We start from the raw sequence: 19780 nt of genomic DNA, 5'->3' as shown, positions 1-19780 counted from the left end.
CCTCCGAGAGCTTTCGGAAAGGGGCGGGGCCTGTCTTCCGGAACCTTTCGGCAGAGGCGGAGTCTCTTCCCGAAGACCGTTCGGAAAAAGGCGGAGTCTGTCTCTCATCAGGACCAGTCTGACTGCACCTGCATCCTGAGCTCAGAGCGTCCCTGGAGCATCTTAAGTGGAGAACGCAGCTGGCAACCAGGGACTGAAGCGTCGCAGGAGACGTCGGCCAGACACCTTCCCCCACCCAGACCTAGAGATCCACAGCTGCAGCCTCGGTACTGGCTGGGGCTTCCCGGAGTTACCTGACCGTTGCATTCAATAGCAGCAGCCTCTGATTGCGACATGGCTGAGATCACCAATATCCGACCTAGCTTTGGTAAGTAGAGTGGGGCAAACGGAGCTCGCCGCTGTCAGGCTGTTGCAAAGTGAAGGGCACCGCAGTGGGCAGGGGTGAAAACGGCGGAGGGGAGCATCAGTGTGCCAACCCCGCCAGAATGGGGCCCACGGCGGCAGGTAGCAGGCAGTGGACAGCGCCTGCGCTTGAGCTGTGGGCTGCAGGGACGGGCAAGGCCGGGGAAGCCCGGGATGCTGAACCTCGTGTGGTGCGCGGTCAGCGCTACTGGAGGCGAGAACGGCTAGCGGGCGGAGGAGGGAACCCTCCTTCGGGGGAGGGGTGGGTTGAGCCCTCCCCTGGGGCACGCAGGGCGGTGCCCCTTCCCTCTCCCTCCCAAGGGCTGCGGGGGAGGGAGGCGCGGGGGATGGGGCACCAAGATGGCAGCCTCGGGACTGGGCCGTGCGGCGGCGGTCAGGCAGGCGGAGGCCTCTGGGGAGATAGGGGTGCGGGGGTGGGCAGCCAAGAGGAACCCACTCCCGAGACTGTCAGCTGAACGCCGCGCTCAGAGGAAACGTCAGGCCTGGGGTCTGCGTTCTGCACCGTAATGGTGGGGTCCGTCGAATGCTACCAAATGGCGCTTGGCGCTGCTGGGCTGGGGGATGACGTGATGTCTATTTCTGGGCCTCCTGGCAGCGCCTAGGCTCTCCTTCCGGGGCCTTTGTTCCCTGTTTCCCTGGGCTGCCTTTTCAAAAAGGGGACTCAGCCGCGCTGGTGCTGGGGCGCGGGGGAGGGGCGAGAGGCCGGCCCGGGGAGGCCGCTTTGTGTACGGAGAAAGCATTACGTCATCCCGGGCGGCTGGTCCCCCACCCACCCTGGGAGCCCCGGGACCAATTTAACACTCCTTGAGGCAGAAAGTGAAGTCGAAAATAGAGAAGGTAAGGAAAACAAGCTCCAGATGCAAGGTTTTGTGTGGGGGTTTTTTCCTCTTTGGAAATTCCTCCAGAATGGACTGTGGAGAGCAAACTTCTTAAGCTGTGCTTCCTGGTCAAATAAATTAAGTTAAATTTGCCTGCCCCCTCCTCTTGGCTGCTACAGTTCAGGTTTGGGGAAGTGAGTGAGAGTTGCTTCCTGTTTCTTAAGGGATTCTGCCCCTCAGACAATCCAGATGGTTTGAGTACCGGATTCCAGGACTTGGGGTGGGAACACAAGCTAGCTTTTTTTACTCCCCTGTAAGAAGTACACTGAAATGACAGAGGCTGTGTGCCCTCAGTATAAGAGAGGAGACATTTTGTCAGGGCAACAACCCAGACAACAGCTTCACACCCACTCACTGCTTGTTCCCACTTATTTCCCAGGACCATTCTGGATGTCTTTCTCCCTTTCACCTACCCTCTATCCTTTGAGTTCTACGTTTCCAAAATTGAAGTCCCTTTTGTGATCACATGAGCAACCCATGATTTCAATACTGATCTTTCTTCTTATGGCCTCTTTCCAACAGATTCCTTTCTCTAATTACAGTTCCCGAGTCCTTGGGAAAGTAGGTGATAGAAAACATAGTGATTTCTTTTAGAAGGAATATTAGTGGAAAAGGGAAAAAAGTTATCCTTTTACTTACATTTTATTTAATCCTAACAAATACCTGCTGGTGTAGGTATAATTACTTATATTCATCAGATGAGGAAACTGAAGCCCAGGGAGATAAAGTAAGTTGGCTAAAGCCAAACAAACTAGTAAGGGTAGCCCTACAATTTGAGGCAATGTCTGGTTGAAGCCAGAGTCCACCTGGACCCACATATTACCCTGGCCTACTTGACAGTGAACAGGTGTGTTCGGGGAAGGAAGGGTCAGTGATCAGTCTGGTCAGAGGCTGAAAGAGCTGGCACAGCCTGGATATGTCCTGCAGTCTCTGGACCATTGCAGAGGACCTCCTCCACAGAGGAGTGCTGCTTCTGACTTCCCTGTATCTCACAGTGCTTCATTTCAAACGCCTTAGGGTTTGGTGGATACACCAAGGCAACACATGGTTTTCTGTGACCATGGAAAAAATAAGCAGCACAGTCACTTCAATTTACAGCTGCTTTGAAACTCTCACTTCAGCCATGAAGTGTAACTTCCTTCCACCAAACTTTTGACAAAAGCAAGACAGAGGGCTTTGCGTTCCAACATCTCTGATACTTCTCGTTCACTGCTTTGGATGTTGAGGACTGAAGCAAAAGTTAACAAATACTTAATGTTAAGAAAGTAGGCCAGCTTGAGCTACATAGTAAGTTGGAGGCCAGCCTGAACTACAGAGCCAGACTGTTTCAAAGCAAACAAACAAAAGTAGGACAAAAATGGGGGGAAAGGTGCGGGAGAGCAGCTGGACAAATCCACAAATGGGTTCATCTGTTTCCCTTCTTTTCCCTCTCCATCCTTCTGAATGATGAGAATCTTTCCTTGCCTTTCTTTCCCACCCTGCCTCCATTTTCTAAAAAAAAAAAAAAATTAATGCAAATAAGCCACGGTGGGTTCCCTCATGGTCACTGAGTGAATCAATAATAGAGCTGTGAGATTTCCTTCTCAGATCATTCTCAGAAAGATAATTTTCTTGCTAGTTCCCTGCTTTCCTCTCTTCACAGATACAATGTTCAATTTCACTAAGCAATAGAAAGAAATCTGCAGGAAAGACCCTGATTAGGGAAGAGAAAGCCACGTCTTCAGACAGTGGCCATTAAATTGCCAATTGGATCCGTCAGTTGTTCCACAAATGGCTGAGCTTCTGTGAGATGTGAGAGACTGGGAGGCTCAGAGGTGCACAGGATATGGTTTGTATGTCCTCAAGGAACTTACCACCAAGGCTGTCTCCCTTTTTTAAAAATAAACTCTCCATAAAACCACTTATTTCATGGACTACTTTGAGACTGAACTCTTAGTACTCAGTATGAGCATGGACATAGTCACCTTGATTTATTGGTTACTGATGGCTTTATCCTTATTGCTTATATTACTTTAAACTATATCTTCTGCTGTTTATTCATTCCCAGCTTTCATAGAATCATGGAGATAGTATTTCAAAGACAGCTAGTCTGGTCCCCATCGAAAAGATCCCTTTTAGAACATGCCTGATCGGAGCCAGGGATTTAGCTTAGCAGCGCCGCACCTGCCTGGCAAGTACAAGCTCCTCAGTTCAATCCCCACTACCAGGAAAAAAAAAAAAAAAAAAAAGAACATACCTGATCGATCATGATCCAACTTCTCCCATTTGAAAATTTTGTGCTTGGGCTGGGGATGTAGCTCAGTGGTTCTGGCGCCTGCCTCGAAAGTGCAAGGTCCCGAGTTCGATCCCCAGTACCAAAAAAACCCAAAAAAACAAAAAAAGAAAATTTTGTGCTGAAGAATCACCACCCCATGAAGCAATCTGGGGCACTGTGAGGCAGTTCTAATAACAACTTGACTCACTGAGTCAAAACCTGTCTCTCTGTAACCTATGCACATTGTTGTGTGCCGTGTGCTCCACAGTAATATCAAATCAAACACTTCCATAGAGATGCCTAAAATAACTGTAATCGAAGATTATTATTCCTAGACACCCCTCAGCTTCAGTTTCTTCAGTTTTTCATTTAATTTGGTTATTGGGTTTTTTATTTTTGTGATTATCCATAATGTAGAGTGTCGACTCTTTTGTCCAGCTGACCAGAATTTATATCCCATTACTGCCATTTGCTACTATGCAGCTTCAGGCAGATTTCTGAGTTCTTAGCTATAAAGTAGGGGTATTAATGGTCCTATTCAATGAGTCCTTTGGTTGAGACATAAAAACTCTGGCATGATGCTTGGCAGGGACATAATAAATGCACACATAAAAAAAGTAGCAATTCTATTATTGTCAGTGCTGTACAGGAGGCTCTACATGTGTTGTGAGCGGTACAGATGAAACTATGTTTACCCCTTGTGAGATGTGAATATCATGCTTATATTATAAACTAGTATTAACCTAATTTTAGTCCAAGCTTGTAGTCACCTAAACTACTGAAATATGTTTGCCCAGACTTACCAATTAAGGTTGTTGCCTTTAGGTAGGTTTTTAAAATCCAAATAGAAATTTACTCTTGGGCCGGGGATTTAGCTCAGTGGTTCTGGCTCCTGCCTTGAAAGCTGAGGACCCGAGTTCGATCCCCGGTACCAAAAAAAAAAAAGAAATTTACTCTTATACCTGCTATTGAACTCATCCTTTGTTCTAGTCTCTGGCAGCTGTTTTGAGTTTACTAACTTGGTCGTTCACTGAGCACTTACTACCTGTCACATGGTTCCAGGACCTAGCAGTAAACCACACAGACAGCATCACTGTTCTTACTAATTTTGCCTAATAAGGGAAGACTGATAAACAGACATAAGTCAGGGTAATAAGCACTATGAAGAAAAATAAAGCAGGAGGATGGAGATGTCACCTCACTCGGGGCAGATGGGAAATACTTCTCTGTTAAGGCGAGGTTTGAGATGAGACCTGCAATAAATGCAAGTGCCTGATAGAGTGTTCTAGGAAGAGTCTGGAATATTCTGGACTTACATTCATTTTCCCAGTTTTCTCTCTCTTTTTTTTCCTGGTACTGGGGATTGAACTCAGGACCTTGCGCTTGCCAGGCAGGCGCAGCACCACTGAGCTACATCCCAGTCCCCTAGTTTTCTCTTCTCTCCCAGTGTTCTCCTAAAAATCAGGTGAAAACTGTGGGCCTTTTCTTGGCCTTTAAGGCCCAAACCCATTTGGCTTCAGTGAACTTGCTTGGGGGTAGAGGGAGCAAAGCTAAATACCTAAGCAGAGTCGTGCCTTTATGGGGAAAGACAAGACTGAGGAAAGGAACAGAAAAAGATCTGTTTCTCTTTAGTTACTGTTCATCCCCTAAAATGTACGTAAGTGGCTGCTATGTTTTCAGGGCTGCAAATACAGCAATGAGCAAAACAAACATAAAGCCCTGCCCTCAAGGCATACATTCTAGGGAGGACAAACCCTAAGTAGTAAATTTATGGGTAGTGTGTGTATTTACTCTTACATGTGTGTGCATCACATTTTTACATGTGTGTACATGTGTACAGGAAACAGATGATGACAAACATATGAAGAAAAATTAAACAGAGGGCCGGGGATTTAGCTCAGTGGTTCCGCTGCCTGCCTTGCAAGCGCACGGACCCAAGTTCAATCCCCAGTACCAAAAAAAAAAAAATTAAACAGAGCTCAGAAGCTTGGGTGCTGAGGCTGAAGAAGACTGCACTTCTAAACAGGATAGCGCAGCCAGCGGGTGGAGCCAGTGGTGGAGCACTTGCCTGGCAGGTATAGGTGTTGGGTTTGATCCTTAGCACCAGGATAGGTAGACAGACAGACTAGAAGAAGGTGACATTTGAGCAAAGCTCTGGCATTTTTCACAGTCCTATTTCTTCCTGTTTAAAATACTTGTGTTTTCAATACTTGGAAACTAGAATTTTGGAACATTTAGAAGTATGCAGACCCGAAGTTTTCTTTTAATCACCTATCCTTGTTACCACCCTTGGCCACAATACCAATTGCATCTAAATGCAATTCCACATCCCTTCTCTCTCCTGGTAATCAGTCAGCACAGGCCCCTGTTTACATAGCCTGTGCTGGAGGTTGTGGAAAATCCTCTGGAACCAAAGATGTAGCTGATGACCACTAAGTCAGCAGGTTCCCATGGAAAAAGGTGGCCTCAGAACATTACAGAGCAGCTTTCTGGGAAGCGCAAATCATTATGCGACAACTAGGTCTACAGGTGCTGAGAGGTTAAGAAAGAACAGGGAATTGGGGACAACCAGAGGGGGTTGGTGAGGAAGCTGAATGCTTCTCGAGGGTCTGGCAGGAAGAGGAAGATGTGGGTTGGGTGGAGAGGATGGTGACGGCATCAGTCCCTGGAGCAAGAGGCTCTGAGGCCCAGGGGAGCATGCTCTGCTCTGGACGTCGGGGTGCCGACCGGCCTGGCTGCAGCACAGGCACTGAACAGGGCAGAGCTGGATGGGCTGAGGCCACTGCCCTGACACCTCTCTGGTCTCCTGCAGATGTGTCCCCTGTGGTGGCTGGGCTCGTCGGGGCCTCTGTGCTGGTGGTGTGTGTTTCGGTGACTGTCTTTGTGTGGACATGCTGCCACCAGCAGGCAGAGAAGAAGCACAGGACCCCACCGTACAAGTTTATACACATGCTCAAAGGCATTAGCATATACCCAGAGACCCTGAGCAGCAAGAAGAAAATCATCAAAGTGCGGAGAGACAAGGATGGCCCTGGGAGGGAAAGCGGACACGGGAGCGTGTCAGTGGACGCAGCAGAGGCTGGCCTGCTAAGCCGAGACGAGGCGGCCAGGGGGCCCAGCTCTGGCTCATGTATAGACCAGTTACCCGTCAGAATGGACTATGGGGAAGAACTGAGGAGCCCCATTACGAGCCTGACACCAGGGGAGAGCAAAACCAGCTCTCCATCATCTCCAGAGGAAGATGTCATGCTGGGGTCCCTCACCTTCTCGGTGGACTATAATTTCCCGAAAAAAGCCCTGGTGGTGACAATCCAGGAGGCCCATGGGCTGCCAGTGATGGATGACCAGACCCAGGCCTCTGACCCCTACATCAAAATGACCATCCTACCTGACAAGCGGCATCGGGTGAAGACCAGGGTGCTGCGGAAGACCCTGGACCCCGTGTTTGATGAAACCTTCACCTTCTATGGCATCCCGTACAGCCAGCTGCAGGACCTGGTGCTGCACTTCCTCATCCTCAGCTTCGATCGCTTCTCTCGGGATGATGTCATCGGGGAGGTCATGGTGCCATTGGCCGGGGTGGACCCCAGCACAGGCAAGGTCCAGCTGACCAGGGACATCATCAAGAGAAACATCCAGGTGAGCAGGAGGAGTGTGTGGGGAGGCACAGTGGGCTGGGGAAGACAAGCTCTCAAGGCGGCAGGCTGGGGAGGATAGAGGCAAAGGGGGCATTCCCAAGGTTCTTGGCTACCAAGGGTGAGCAGCGGTCAGAGCAAAACAGCCTGGCAGGTTAGTTCTCAGAAGAAGAACTTCCAAAAGAGAGAAGGGGATCACCTCGAAAGCTTCGCTGAGTGGTTGGCCTCCTGATGCTGTGTCCCATTGGCCTGGGACCGGCTGGCCCACCAGCTGGGACCCTCCATCGTGTGAGGGATGTGCAGGCTAAGTTCTCCGAGACACTGTGATCTTCCTCCAGGGAACTTATTTCTCACTGCTGGGAAACTGAAAAACTATAGCTCGTTAATTTTGTCCTCAGCTTCCTTTTCCCAACCTGAACCTAGGGGTATAAAGAGTATCATGCATGTGTCTTCTTATAAACATTTTGTAAGCCCAGTCAGTGACTTGCTTCACCCTTCAAGGTCCAAACCTGTGCCTCTCTCAGTTCCTCCTCTCCCCACTGGGAGAGGGGTGAGAACCCCCACCCTGCCTCCTGCGTCTTTCCCCACTGGTAAGGTCAGCTCTTGAGTGCATTCCTTGTGGGAGGACTAGAAGTGTGCCTCCCACGCAGGTTCGCTCATTCCTTCCCCTGCTTGGGAGGCAGGGTAGTGCCCTGCCGTTTATGCGGGTAACACTGCCTTCCTTACAAGGTTGTGCAGCTCAAACAAGATAAGCTAACTGGCACATTGCTGTCCTTGAAGAGCTTTCGCTTTATTGAAGGAGAAAGATGAACATTTTCGGCAGTTACCAGGTGCTATAAAAGTTCTCAAAATTTTGAACTTAGAATTTTATTCCTTTTTGTTCCTTTTTTTTTTTTCTTTTGTACCAGGGATTGAACTTGGGTCCTTGTGCTTGTGAGGCAGGCAGCAGAACCACTGAGTTAAATCCCTGGCCCCAGAATTTTATTCCTTTTTCAGATTATAACTTAAGTGTTTAACAGCAAGACCTTTGAAGTCAGTCCAAATTCCACTGGCTAAAAGACCTTGGGAAAGCTGTTCAACTTCTCTAAGTCTTAGTTTCTCATAGGAATAAAGCAAAATGGGTGAATTTGCATAGTCCTTAGCACATAGTAAGCATTTAATAAATTATGGCTATTACTATTTTTTTTTTTTTTTTTTTGAGACAGGGTCTCACTGTGTAGTTTAGGCTGGCCTTGAGTTTACTGTGTAGTCCAGGCTGGCCTTGAACTCACAGTGGTCCTCCTGCCTCAGCCTCCCGACTGCTGGGATTACAGCCCACACCACCATGCTCGGGTATACCTATTACTGATAACATTTGATCCCTGGAAGGTATATGTGGTTTTATATTTATATTGTGTTATGACATGATAAAGGAAGGTAAGGGAAGCCTGAATCAGTGGAGAAATAGGTTTAGGAAGGATCACAAGGCCACTAAGAACAACTACACATCTCCTAGAAAGAACCCTGCCCATAGTCTGTCTCTGTCTCTCTGTCTCTCTGTCTCTCTCTCTCTCTCTCTCTCTCTGTCTGTCTCTCTCTCTCTCTCACATCTTCAGCTTGAACTCCAGGGCATTCATACATCTCCAGCCTTTGTTTTTTACTTTGAGACAGAGTCTCTCCAAGTCCCTCAATTGCCCATCCTGGGCTCAACTTGCAGTCCTCCTACCTCAGCCTCCCACAGTGATGGGATTACAGGCCTGCGCCACTGCACCGGGCTGTATTTCTCTCGATGCCTTTTTAGACTCAAGGGAGACAGGGGACTCAATGTTGAACCAAAGAGGATCGTAGACTAGCAGAGGTGGTGCATGCAGTGAGTACCCGGGAAGCTGTGCCCACCAAGGAAGCGCACCGTGCCCGTGTGGGGTGGGGTGGGGTGGCAGGAAGACACCCCCCAGGCATGTGTTCTTCCCCTCTGCTCTGAGGTGGGCACTGTCCCACTGCAGCCAGCCCAGTCGTGCCCGGAGAAACTGCTGCCGCCACTTGGCACACTCAGAGCCCTCTCACAGGGCCAGGGCAGTCCGGGGATCTTGAAGAACATTAGAGGCTCATAGTCAGAGCACAGGCAAAGTGTGGGGTCAAACGCCAGGTGCGGAGAGGCGGGGAGGCGTCCCAGAGCCCACACCGCTGGGGCTGCCTCCTCTGCGCTGGGAAGCGGAGGTGCAGAGAGACTGAGGTGCCTTGTCTCACCCCTCTGCCTTCTCTCCGCCCAGCTCTCTCCCTCAGGGCCCGGCCACCCCTCCCTCATTCCTGACCCCTACCGGCCCCAGATCTCCACTCCCTCCTCTGCCTGTCTCACAGCACCCTTTATACTCCCTGCCCCAGCCCTGCCTAGAGAAGCCGCACCCAGCTGGACTCCTACAGACAGCTCAGCTCTCACAGCCCATGCCTAGGCGTGGCAGGGGCTCCATGCCAGGCTGCAGCTGGGCAGAGCCTGGCAGGCAAAGGGATTGATCTGGGCTGGGAATAAACAGCCTCAAATACGGGCCCTGTACAGCACACAAACAATGGCACTTGCTAAGCTGCCGGGGCTCTTGGGGAACAGAGTTTCTTTCCACTTTGTTAACTCCTTTCAGGAGGAATAAGCCCGACTAGGAGACTATAAGCAGTGTGAAACCTCAGAGAGGCCCCAGACTGTCAGCCTCCCAGGCTTCCTGAGTCCCTTTCCCTCCCCAGGCCAGCGGGCAGCGCTGCCCTGAGTGAGCCATTCCTGGCATTCCTAGTAATTCAGCCCCAGCCCCTAGCACTACAGCCTCCAAGTCTATCCCAAATCCTCTGTCCTGCAGCCAACAGTCTGCCCTTCCTGGGCTCCCCTCAGAGGCCACCAGCTGGAGCTGCTCTGGACTGTCTCCTGCCGCCTGGTCCACATAAGCCAGCCCCTTAGCATGGGTCCAGTGGCCTTCCAGCAGAGGCTAGGGGAGACTGGCAGTCACATTTCTGTACAGTCCCCACCCCTACTACATTTCCCACACCAGAAAATTCATCTCTTGTCCTCCCCATGACTATAGAATAGGCCTTTTTTTTTTTTTTTTGAGACAGGGTCTCACTATGTAGCCCGGGCTGGCCTCGAACTCATGGCGGCCATTTTGACCTCCGCCTGATGAGGGCTGGAGCCACAGGCGTGCATCGCCACACCCGGCTCTAGACTCTCGTTTCTCACTGTCCATTCTACTGCCTAATTTTGGGCAAGTAAATAGTCAACCTCTGGGCCTTAGGCTCCCTCTGGCCTGGATCATGAAAGAGAATGGGTCCCATTGGGAGCACTTTTATCTCTTGTAAATATACAGAAAGACATGGGAAGCATAAAAAGCCCCATGCCAGGTCTCTTGTCCCTGCCTGTGCTTCCAGGTACTTGGGGAGACTGATGCAAGAGAGTTGCTTGAGCCCAGGAGTTCAGGGCCAGCCTAGGCAACATGGTGAAACATCTCTCCTGCCCCTGCCTTCTCAAAAAAAAAAAATTTATTGTTCATGAAGGGAGGTCACAGGATCAACTATCACACCCAACATCTCTGAGCTACGTGTTGGAACTTTGTTTTTTGAGGTAGGGTCTTGTTATGTAGCACAGGATGGCCTCAAACTCGTGATTCTCCTGCCTGGGCCTCCTGAGTGCCAGGATTACAGGTGTGGGCTGTCACATCTGGTAGAACTAATTGCTTTTAAGAGATAGCTTTGGGGGGTTTTTTGGTTTTTTTGATACAGGGATTGAACTTGGGCAGTGAAACCACTGAGCTAAATCCCCGGCCCAGATAGCTTTGTTTTCTAATATTTTATTCATGGTAATTAAGTGAATTTACACTCTTGTGATAAATCCCCACAGAGAAGGGAGGTACAGAGGGGACCTGGGGGAAATGACTGACAAAGTGGATAACAGTGTGAGGCCGCCCAACCTGCGACACTGGGCATGGGAATGTGAGCATTCTTAAAATCTCAGACTTAAAAGGACCTTAGAGGTCATCCAGTCTGGCCAGTGAGACTAAAGGAGAGAAAGAAAAGAGGTAGTTGTTCCATCTGTGTTTTAGGGGGATGTAGCTGAAGACTAAGGCTTCTTTTACTGTCTGGAAGTTGTGATTTAGGGTGGGAGCAGCCCTCAGGACTTCTGGCCCCGGGAAGGTTTATTGAGGACAGGCCCTGCCTGGTGCAGACCCAGAGACTGCAACATCACTGGCACTCACTGGGGAAGCAGCGTCCACGCCTGTCCGGGCCTGTCCTCCCCCAGCCGAACGTGTTCTCCAGGAGCACTGCGTACCCCTCCCTGCAGGGTCTTTGCCTCACTAGGCGTAGGGCTGGGAAACAGCCTGAGTCCCAGCCCTCAAAGGATCTTTTCAAAAGGAAAACCATTGAGGGTGCCCCTTGTAATGGGGAAGGGGTGGGAAGAGAAGGGGAGGATGTGGGACTGGGAGACTCGCTGCCCAGCGGCTGGCATTGGGTGGTGCCACGGCCACAGCTGAGCAGGCACGGACACTGCCCACCTAAGATGCCCAGAGGTGACAGAGGGGGTCAGGAGGGCAGAGCTGCTTGTGGAGTGATTTTAGGTGAGGAAACAATTAAGAGGGCAGGGCTGGGGATTTAGCTCAGTGGCCCCGCCGTCTGCCTCACAAGCACAAGGTCCCGAGTTCGATCCCCGGTACCAAAAAAAACACTTATAATCAATGTCAGTCATACTTACAAATAAAACTGTGTGCGTGAGGCCCTGGGTTCAATCCCCAGCACCCCCACACATAAACCTCTGTTTTTTAAACCAAATTTCTTTTGTACTACCAACCTATCCTTCTATATATAAAGTTAGAATTATATTCAAAGACTGCATATTTAGTCAGTATTCAAAGATGGCTTCAGAGATAACATCAAATCTAATTAACATATCATTTGCATGCAGATGAAGAAGGGCCTCACTAAGCCAAAAGTTCTTTGTAGATTAGTGCTGTCCAACAATGATGGAAATGTTGTCCAGTATGGTAGTTATTAGCCGCATATGACTACTGAGCAATTGAAATATGGCTAGTGTGACTGAGAAACTAAAATTTTAATTTCATGTAATTTTAATCAATTTAAATTAACATTTAAATAAACACACATAGCCAGTAGCTGCTGTATTGGACAGCTCAGTTGTGAATGCTTGGGAAGGCATTTGATTTTCTTTTTCACAAGGGATTATTGTCCATTTGGTTATAGCTCATAGTAAAAGTGAGTTTATGTTCTCTGATCACATTCTGAGAAGTGCCAAAAGGCAACAGCTCAGAAGTATACTGGTTGACAAGGGCGACCAGCCTGTGATTTTAAACTGGTAGAGGGTAATTCCCACGGATGCAGTCGGGAGCTGACAGTAGCTAAGTGTAAGGACAAGCATGGGGCTCCAATCTAGCGGAGAAAAAACACTTTCTCCACACTGAGGATTGAACCTAGGACCTTCACAATGAGCTAAGCCCCCACCCTTTGTACTTTTATTTTGAAACAGTCTCTCTAAGTTGCCCACATGGGACTGGCATTCACAGTCCTCCAGGGAGGTGGTACAATGCCTGCCTATCATGGATAAGGCCCTGGTCTTGAGCCCCAGCACCACATACAAAAGAAGAACTGGAGGCCACGTTGAAGCTCAGCTCATGTTCTATCCACGCACTGCTCCCGGGGGCTGCTCCCTGCGCCTCGGTACTGGGGTGGCTCTTTCGCACGCCACCTGTGCTCCAGCAGGTGGTGTGCTGGTCTGGGAGGCACCCTGTGGCCCAAACTGAGTCCAAAGCTCTAGCAGAGGGCCGGGGGTGGCGTCCAGGAGGCTGGGACGGGTGCCTTCTACCCTTAGCTCAGTGTGAGAGGAGCGCCTGGATAGGAGACATCTCCTTAGGGTTTGACAACACAGATGATGCAGTTTGACAGCAAGGGGGTGGTACTGTTCAGAATTTAACTTATGCCCCAAATTCCTCAAACCTCGCTTCTTTTTGTTTCCTGGTCCCAGCCGTTATCTCCATTCTCTAAGCTAGAAATAAGAAAGTATCCTCCCAGTTGCTATCCAAGCGGCTCCAGGGCTGTAAAATTCCTGCTGCAACCTCACCTGACCCTTCTGCCTGCTCCTCCGCAAAAGCCCTGGGAGCGTCCCCAGCATGGCTTCCTTAGCCTCTTGCAGCTAGCTACCTCTGTGCGTGTGTGTGCGTGCATTGCGTGCATGTGTGCATGTGTATGGTGCTAGGGATTGAATTTAGGGCTTTCACCCCAGGTTGGGCTTGAACTTGTGATCATCCCACCCCAGCGGCCCCGAGTGCTGTGATTGCAGGTGTGGACCACCAGCCTGGCTGCAGCTGCCTCTTCTTCCCTTTGGTCCTTCTTGACTTTAGATCATTCCCCAGTTTCCTCTAAAATGATGATCATTTCAATAAAATGAGAGTGACTCTGCCACCTGACACGTGCAGACTGCCCCTTGGCCGAGTGCTGCAGCCTCCTCCGACTGGCAGGGTCTCCACGCTCTCCTCTGACCACCGCCCGGGTCTCTGACAAGCCTCCCGCCATCTGGACACAGTGGACCCTTTGTGCCGCTGTCCTGTCACTCCGCATGCCATGCTCTCTCTGCTCAGGACCTCAGCCCCGACAGCAGCCCCAGCGGCTCGCCTGCATCTTCTGGCAAAGCCAGCCCCCGACCACCACTGAGCACCCAGACCACCCATGTAGACTGCTACCTTCTCTGATGAGTATGTGTTTGTTCTCAGCTCTGTCTTCTCTGCTGCATCACAAGCTCCTGGAGAGCGAGAGCTGAATTCTGTCAGGGCTTGGCATGCAATAAGCATCCACATGTTGTTGAACATGTTCTTCAAGGGCTAAAGGTGTGGTGGTGCCTGCCTATAACCCCAGCAGTAGGGAGGCTGAGGCAGGAGGATCACCCAGTCTGGGCAATTTAGTGACTTAGTGAGACCCTGTCTCAAAATAAGAAATGAATAGAGGTGGAGATATAGCTCAGTGTGAAGGCCCTGCATGCAATCCCCAGGACAAAGAGAGAGAGAGAGAGAAGTAAAGGTAGGTAGGTTAAAGGATTTCTGTTGTTTTTATTTGTTTCAAACTCAAAATAGAGCCTAGAATAGAATTTAAAGATGGAGAGACAAAGACAAGGAGCTAGAGACGAAGGTGACTGGGAAGAGTCCCTGGAGTGGGCACCCAGAGGCAGGTAGACAGGGTGGGGGTGACATGGGGCCCGGGCTCAAAACGCTGGAGCACTGCCGAGCCCGTGTAGAGGACGATCCGCCGAGTGAAGACTCAGACTGCTCTTCTGTTTCCCACTCTACGGTCTCCAGTCTCCATGTCTGTCTGTCCCTCTGAGTATTGTTTTCCATAGCCTGGAAGTCTATGAATCAATCTCTTTTTGACTTAATTATGTTTCAGTTATGCAGCATAGTGTTGGATCTTATTTCACCTCTCTCCCTTTCTCCCTCTGCCTCACGCATATGCTGCACTCTGCCACTAAACTATGCTCCCAGACTAGTTGTGCTTTTGTTTTTTTGTTGGGTTGTTTTTGTTTTTGTTTTTTTGTACCAGGGATTGAACTTGGGACCTTGCACTTTTGAGGCAGGCGGCAGAACCACTGGGCTAAATCTCTGGCCCCTGGTTTTGTTTTTTGCTTGCTTGCTTTCTTTTTTTTTTTTTTTTTTGGTACCAGGGATCGAACTCGGGTCCTTGTGCTTGCAAGGCAGGCGACAGAACCAGTGAGCTAAATCCCTAGCCCTGGTTTTGTTTTTTTTTGTGACAGGGTCTTGCTATGTAGTCCATAGCTGGTGTTCAAAACTTTCTTTTATCACAAGAACCGAATGAGAAGCCAGGAACCACAGGACACACTTGTAATCCCACCATTGTGGAGGGGCTGAGGTAGGAGGATTCCAAGTTCTAGCACAGCCTGGGCAATTGAGTGACCTAGGGAGATGTCTGGAATTTTTAAAAAATAAAATAAAAAGGGCTGGGGACATAGCTCAGTGCGAAGGCCCTGGGTTCAAACCCCAGTAGCGCGCGCACACACACACACCAAATGAGAGAATGCTGCGTGCTGGGCCCTGTTGCTGGTTCACCAATCTGAACCCATTTAATCTTCCTAAGTCCTATGAAGTAGATACAATTTTTTGGTTTCTTTTTTGGTACTGGGGATTGAACTCAGGACCTTGGGCAGCGGCACCAGTGAGCTAAATCCTCCGACCCAGTAGATACAATTTTGTTTTGTTTTTGGTAGACAAAGCCACAAAAGTCTAGAGTGATTCATTTTTCATGTTTTCTGTTTTATATAAATTTTCTTTCTCTAGGAAAAGAAGAAAGACTTTGTTTAAAGTCAGTAATGGAACACACACACACACACCCTATACGGAGATCGAACTCAGGACCTTGTACTTGCCAAGCAGGCACAGTGCCACTGAGCTACATACATCCCTGGCCCTGGAATATTTTATTTATTTATTTATTTATTTATGTTTTTATTTTATTTTTTGGTACCGGGGATCGAACTCGGGTCCTTGCGCTTGTGAGGCAGGCGGCGGAACCGCTGAGCTAAATCCCCAGCCCCAAGATGCAAGTTTTGATCTCCCTTTTACAGATGAGAAATGTGAAGCGCAGCACTGAGGTGCCAAGTAACTTGCCCAAGGGCAGGATGTGGGTGAGGCTTCGGAGTCCCCGCTCGGAACATGGGACTCTGCTGCCTGTCTGTGCTGAGGGCTCTCCTCGTGTCGGGCTCGGCGGCGCCTCCTTCGCTCCTGCTCACCTCCTCTGCCCAGGCCTCACCCTGTGCCGGCCGCGCCCCAGGGTCCTCACCTCCTTCTCCCTTGCAGAAGTGCATTAGCAGAGGGGAGCTCCAGGTGTCCCTGTCCTACCAGCCCGTGGTACAGAGAATGACGGTGGTGGTCCTCAAGGCCAGACACTTGCCGAAGATGGACATCACCGGCCTTTCAGGTAGCAGCTATTTACCCCACCCTCCTTGCCATCCCAGGGCCCCGCCTGGGAGGTGGGTGGTCGGTCAGGCAGTCAGTGGCTTCCTCCCTCTGTGGAGGTTTCCTGAGCTCTGCACAGACAGCACCAAGAGGTTCCCTAGCGGGAGGTGCCTTGGGGGAGCAGCTGTGGTGCCAGGCATCTGCCCCAGGTGAGGGTCCCCAGAAAGGCCCCGGAGGGCACCTGTGTCACAGGACGGCTCGGCTTCTCTGACTTCCGTCCAGGCAGGCAGACTCGGGCAGGGCAGTCACTAAGACCACAGGGAGGCACCAAGGAGGGGGCAGCAGAGCCCCTCCTGCTTCGCACGGAGACACCGTTATCCAGGGAGGGCCGTGTCATGGGCCTGTGTCTCTTCCTCTCTCTCCCCGGGCCCAGACCCATATGTCAAGGTGAACGTCTACTATGGCAGGAAGCGCATCGCCAAGAAGAAAACCCACGTCAAGAAGTGCACCTTGAACCCTGCCTTCAACGAGTCCTTCATCTACGACATCCCCACCGACCTCCTCCCCGGCATCAGCATCGAGTTCCTCGTCATCGACTTCGACCGCACCACCAAGAACGAGGTGGTGGGCAGGCTGATCCTGGGGGCTCACAGCGTCACGGCTGGCGGGGCAGAGCACTGGCAAGAGGTCTGTGAGAGCCCCCGCAAGCCCGTGGCCAAGTGGCACAGCCTGAGTGAGTACTGATCCTGGCCTCGCCTCCGACCCGGAGCCAGGCTGGGGTGTGGCGCAGATGGCAGGGAGGCGGACTCCAAACCTCATTTTAGGCATAGAAGAAGATTTCTCACCAAACAGAGCCCACAGAAAACACCCACATGGCCACGGCTGCAGATCAGTTCTTGGCAAGGCACTAGGAATTCTTCTGTTTTTTAAATGGGAAAAAAGCAGGGAAGACCCTGCAAGTCTATATATAACAATATAACCTTATCCTTGCATGTCTAATACAAGCTGAAGAAAGTAGCCTATCTGCCAGTATCAAGTTGCAGATTTTAACCCATGAAAATTGTGTTTTGTGCCGAATTGTATTTGCTGATTACCTGAAATTGGCGTCTTCTCATTGGGCTTCTCTCGAGAGGTGCTCCCACTCCCCACCTCTGCAGAAGAAAATTGTGCTCCTGTAAAACCTCACATTTTCATCATCCCCATCTCCTCTCCCACCTCACGTATCTCTGGGCTTTGCCTGAGCATCAGGCCCAGACACAAAGCCGAGAAGCAAAGGTGGGGTAGGGTAGCTGTGGCGGGGCTGGCAGGAAAAAGCAAGACCCAGAAGCAGGGTATTTTTGCTGCTGTCCCTCCTGCTGCAAAAGGGCAGTGGGCAGTTACGCTGAACTGGTAGCCCCCACGGAAGCACGTAGAACATACCGATTCATCACGTAGAACTTGGATCTACAAACCTAGCCGACTTCACGCTCAGCTGCAGGACAGAGCCCCGGGCATGAGCAGCTGACTCCAAGGTTACCTGCAGGTAGGAGGACGAGGAGAGGAGCAAGAAGTGCCTGCCGCCCCTCTGCAGCTCTGTCCGGAGTGACAGCTGTTTCTAGCTGATCCCCTGGGAGTCCTGGAGGCTGGAAGGCTTACCACTGGGCTTTGGCTCCCCAGAAACGCTGACTGGGAAGCTTTAGGGTCCTCTCAAGTGGCTTAGATGTTCTAATGAGGTAGTTTTGTTTTAAAAGGGAAAAAGCCCTCAGAAGTTACTCTTTCTCCTTGAAGTTTTCACTAATATGGATCTTTTTTTTTTTTGGTACCAGGGATCAAACTCAGGTCCTTGCGCTTGTGCAGCAGGCAGCAAAACCACTGAGCTAAATCCCCGGCCCTACTAATATGGATCTTTAAACAAAGAACCATGTGACTGAGTTGTAAAGATAAATTTTCCTTTCCCTCAAAATAAAGTGCATCGTTCTTGGGACTTTGGGTCTCAGAGTCTCACTGTATGGAAAGGGTGGGAGGTCCAGTTCAGTCCTCCCCGGCTGCTGGCCAGGACAGGCTTCGAGTCAGCCTCAGGCTGCAGCCAGAACCCAGGCCTCCTCCTCCTCCCTGGTGCAGGCTCCGTAACAGTGGTGAGCTTGGGTGGGCAAGGCATGGACAGCCTGAAGGGGAACTCAGATAGCAGCAGCTCCACCCAGGGTGAAGATGAGCGAGTGCAGTGTACACTTCCACACGAGATCATCGCTTTCTGACTTGCTCCTGAGAGGGAGTGAAAAGCTGAGTTTCCATGGAGAGGGTGGTGACATTCCCCTTGGTGTCCCCTGGGCTCTTGTGGATTTAAAACCAGTCTGCTCCCTCACCCCATCCTCTGCTTTGGTTTTGTTTTAACCTAGATTCTTGACAATGCAGAGCAGTTCTGTGCAGGCAAAAGCCTCTTCTGTGTCCCAGCCCCTGCCCAGCGCTCCCCCAAGATCCAACTCTCTCCCATCACAATTGGGGCCACACCACTAGTCTCCGTCCTAACCCTAACCCATGGAATGTAAATATTGTATCATACGTAGAAGAAAATAATTTTTGTTTTCTAAAAATGCATTTTGAGATAGTTTAATGTAAATCTGGCAGGAGCATTCTGAAGCCCCATTAGGAAAAAATTTAAATGGTTCCTCTTCATCGCCTTAATGTCTAAAGATCAGAAACCGCTGAGCAACCCGCTTTTGTTTCCTTGCCAGAAACAATGCAGAGCGACAGGTGGAGTCGGTCTGGTCTTTGCCCTGCTGTGTGTGCCTCTGTAGCTCCTCCTGCCCCATGACTGGGGAGACAGCCTCTCCCACCCCAGTCCCGCCTCCTGGTAGCTTTACTCCTTGCATCCTGGGTCTGTGGGCGGTGGATGGCAAGGTGATGGGAGGAGCTGATCGCTCTGTAGGCTGCCGGCTGCCTCGGTGCCTTTCCCAGGAGAAGGCAGAGACGTGGCCCACACTGGGTTCCTCCCTCCAGCCTCAGGCCTGACCCACCCTGCCCTGGAGTATGCTGTCCCAAAGTTTCTTCGCTGACTTTGGCTTTCACATTTGTTCTTTGCAGAGAGAACTGGTAAAGGGGGAGGCAGTGCCTCTTCCCAAGGGTCATTTGACAGACAAGAGAGTCGCATCCTAGCGTTCACACAAGGTGCTCGAAGTCAGGAATAGGTTAGGCAATGGTCTCGTCCAATTTTCCAAAGCTAATCCTTCTCTATGGATACCTTGCTCCCTTTGGGAAGACAAGAGTTTTTCTTAATAACGAAGTCCCTTTATGAGTTGTTCCTTCCTTTAGTTCCCAGATGTACCTGTTTCCTAGCAGTGCTCTAGGCAGGAAAGCAGAACTGCTCCATGGGACAGGGTGGGGGCTTGCTAAGGAGAGGAGGACCCAAGTCCTTTTTCTCGGAAGCCTCTCACCATGGCTGTGACAATGACATTGCCCTCGCCATGATCCTCTCCGAAGTGGTGTCTTTCTTTACCTTGTGTCTTCTCTTGTAAAAATGAAACTCAAAGATAAACACGTCAAATTAAAAAAGAAAAAAACGAAAAAGCTAACATTAATTGTGTGAAATGCATAATGCTGTAACACTAACCTACAATATGTAATGCTATCTTGTATGTTGAATTGTTAATGCACCACACGAGTGCAAAATAAAGACTGATTCACATTAACACA

The 19780-nt window shown here is 50.3% G+C and overlaps 1 protein-coding gene across 2 annotated transcripts; it reads left to right on the top strand.

Annotated features, from left to right (window-relative positions):
- Positions 1-177: 177 nt before the first annotated feature.
- Positions 178-19780, top strand: Syt11 (synaptotagmin 11). 2 transcript variants are annotated; one of them, XM_004871152.4, is made up of 4 exons: positions 178-367; positions 6368-7194; positions 16013-16136; positions 16545-19780. In XM_004871152.4, exons 1-4 carry the CDS (start codon positions 334-336, stop codon positions 16853-16855), a joined length of 1296 nt encoding a protein of 431 aa, XP_004871209.1. In that variant the 5' UTR covers positions 178-333; the 3' UTR covers positions 16856-19780. The 2 variants fall into 2 exon arrangements, with proteins under 2 accessions (XP_004871209.1, XP_087059627.1); XM_087203501.1 differs by lacking the exon at positions 178-367 and adding an exon at positions 853-1260.

This window comes from Heterocephalus glaber, unplaced genomic scaffold (assembly GCF_053883595.1).
Source record: "Heterocephalus glaber isolate CG9 unplaced genomic scaffold, H.glaber_assembly_v1.0 deba00001795, whole genome shotgun sequence".
Taxonomy (NCBI): Eukaryota; Metazoa; Chordata; class Mammalia; order Rodentia; family Bathyergidae; genus Heterocephalus; species Heterocephalus glaber.
Note: the sequence above shows the minus strand (reverse complement) of the source record. Positions and strands in the feature narration are given on the sequence as shown.

What these genes read in the sequence shown, in the direction of transcription:
- Syt11 (XM_004871152.4), top strand. Translation starts at nt 334, where the DNA reads ATGGCTGAGATCACCAATATCCGACCTAGCTTTG. An exon ending in CAATATCCGACCTAGCTTTG is followed by an intron (nt 368 to 6,367) that starts GTAAGTAGAGTG and finishes GGTCTCCTGCAG; the next exon opens with ATGTGTCCCCTGTGGTGGCT. An exon ending in TCATCAAGAGAAACATCCAG is followed by an intron (nt 7,195 to 16,012) that starts GTGAGCAGGAGG and finishes TCTCCCTTGCAG; the next exon opens with AAGTGCATTAGCAGAGGGGA.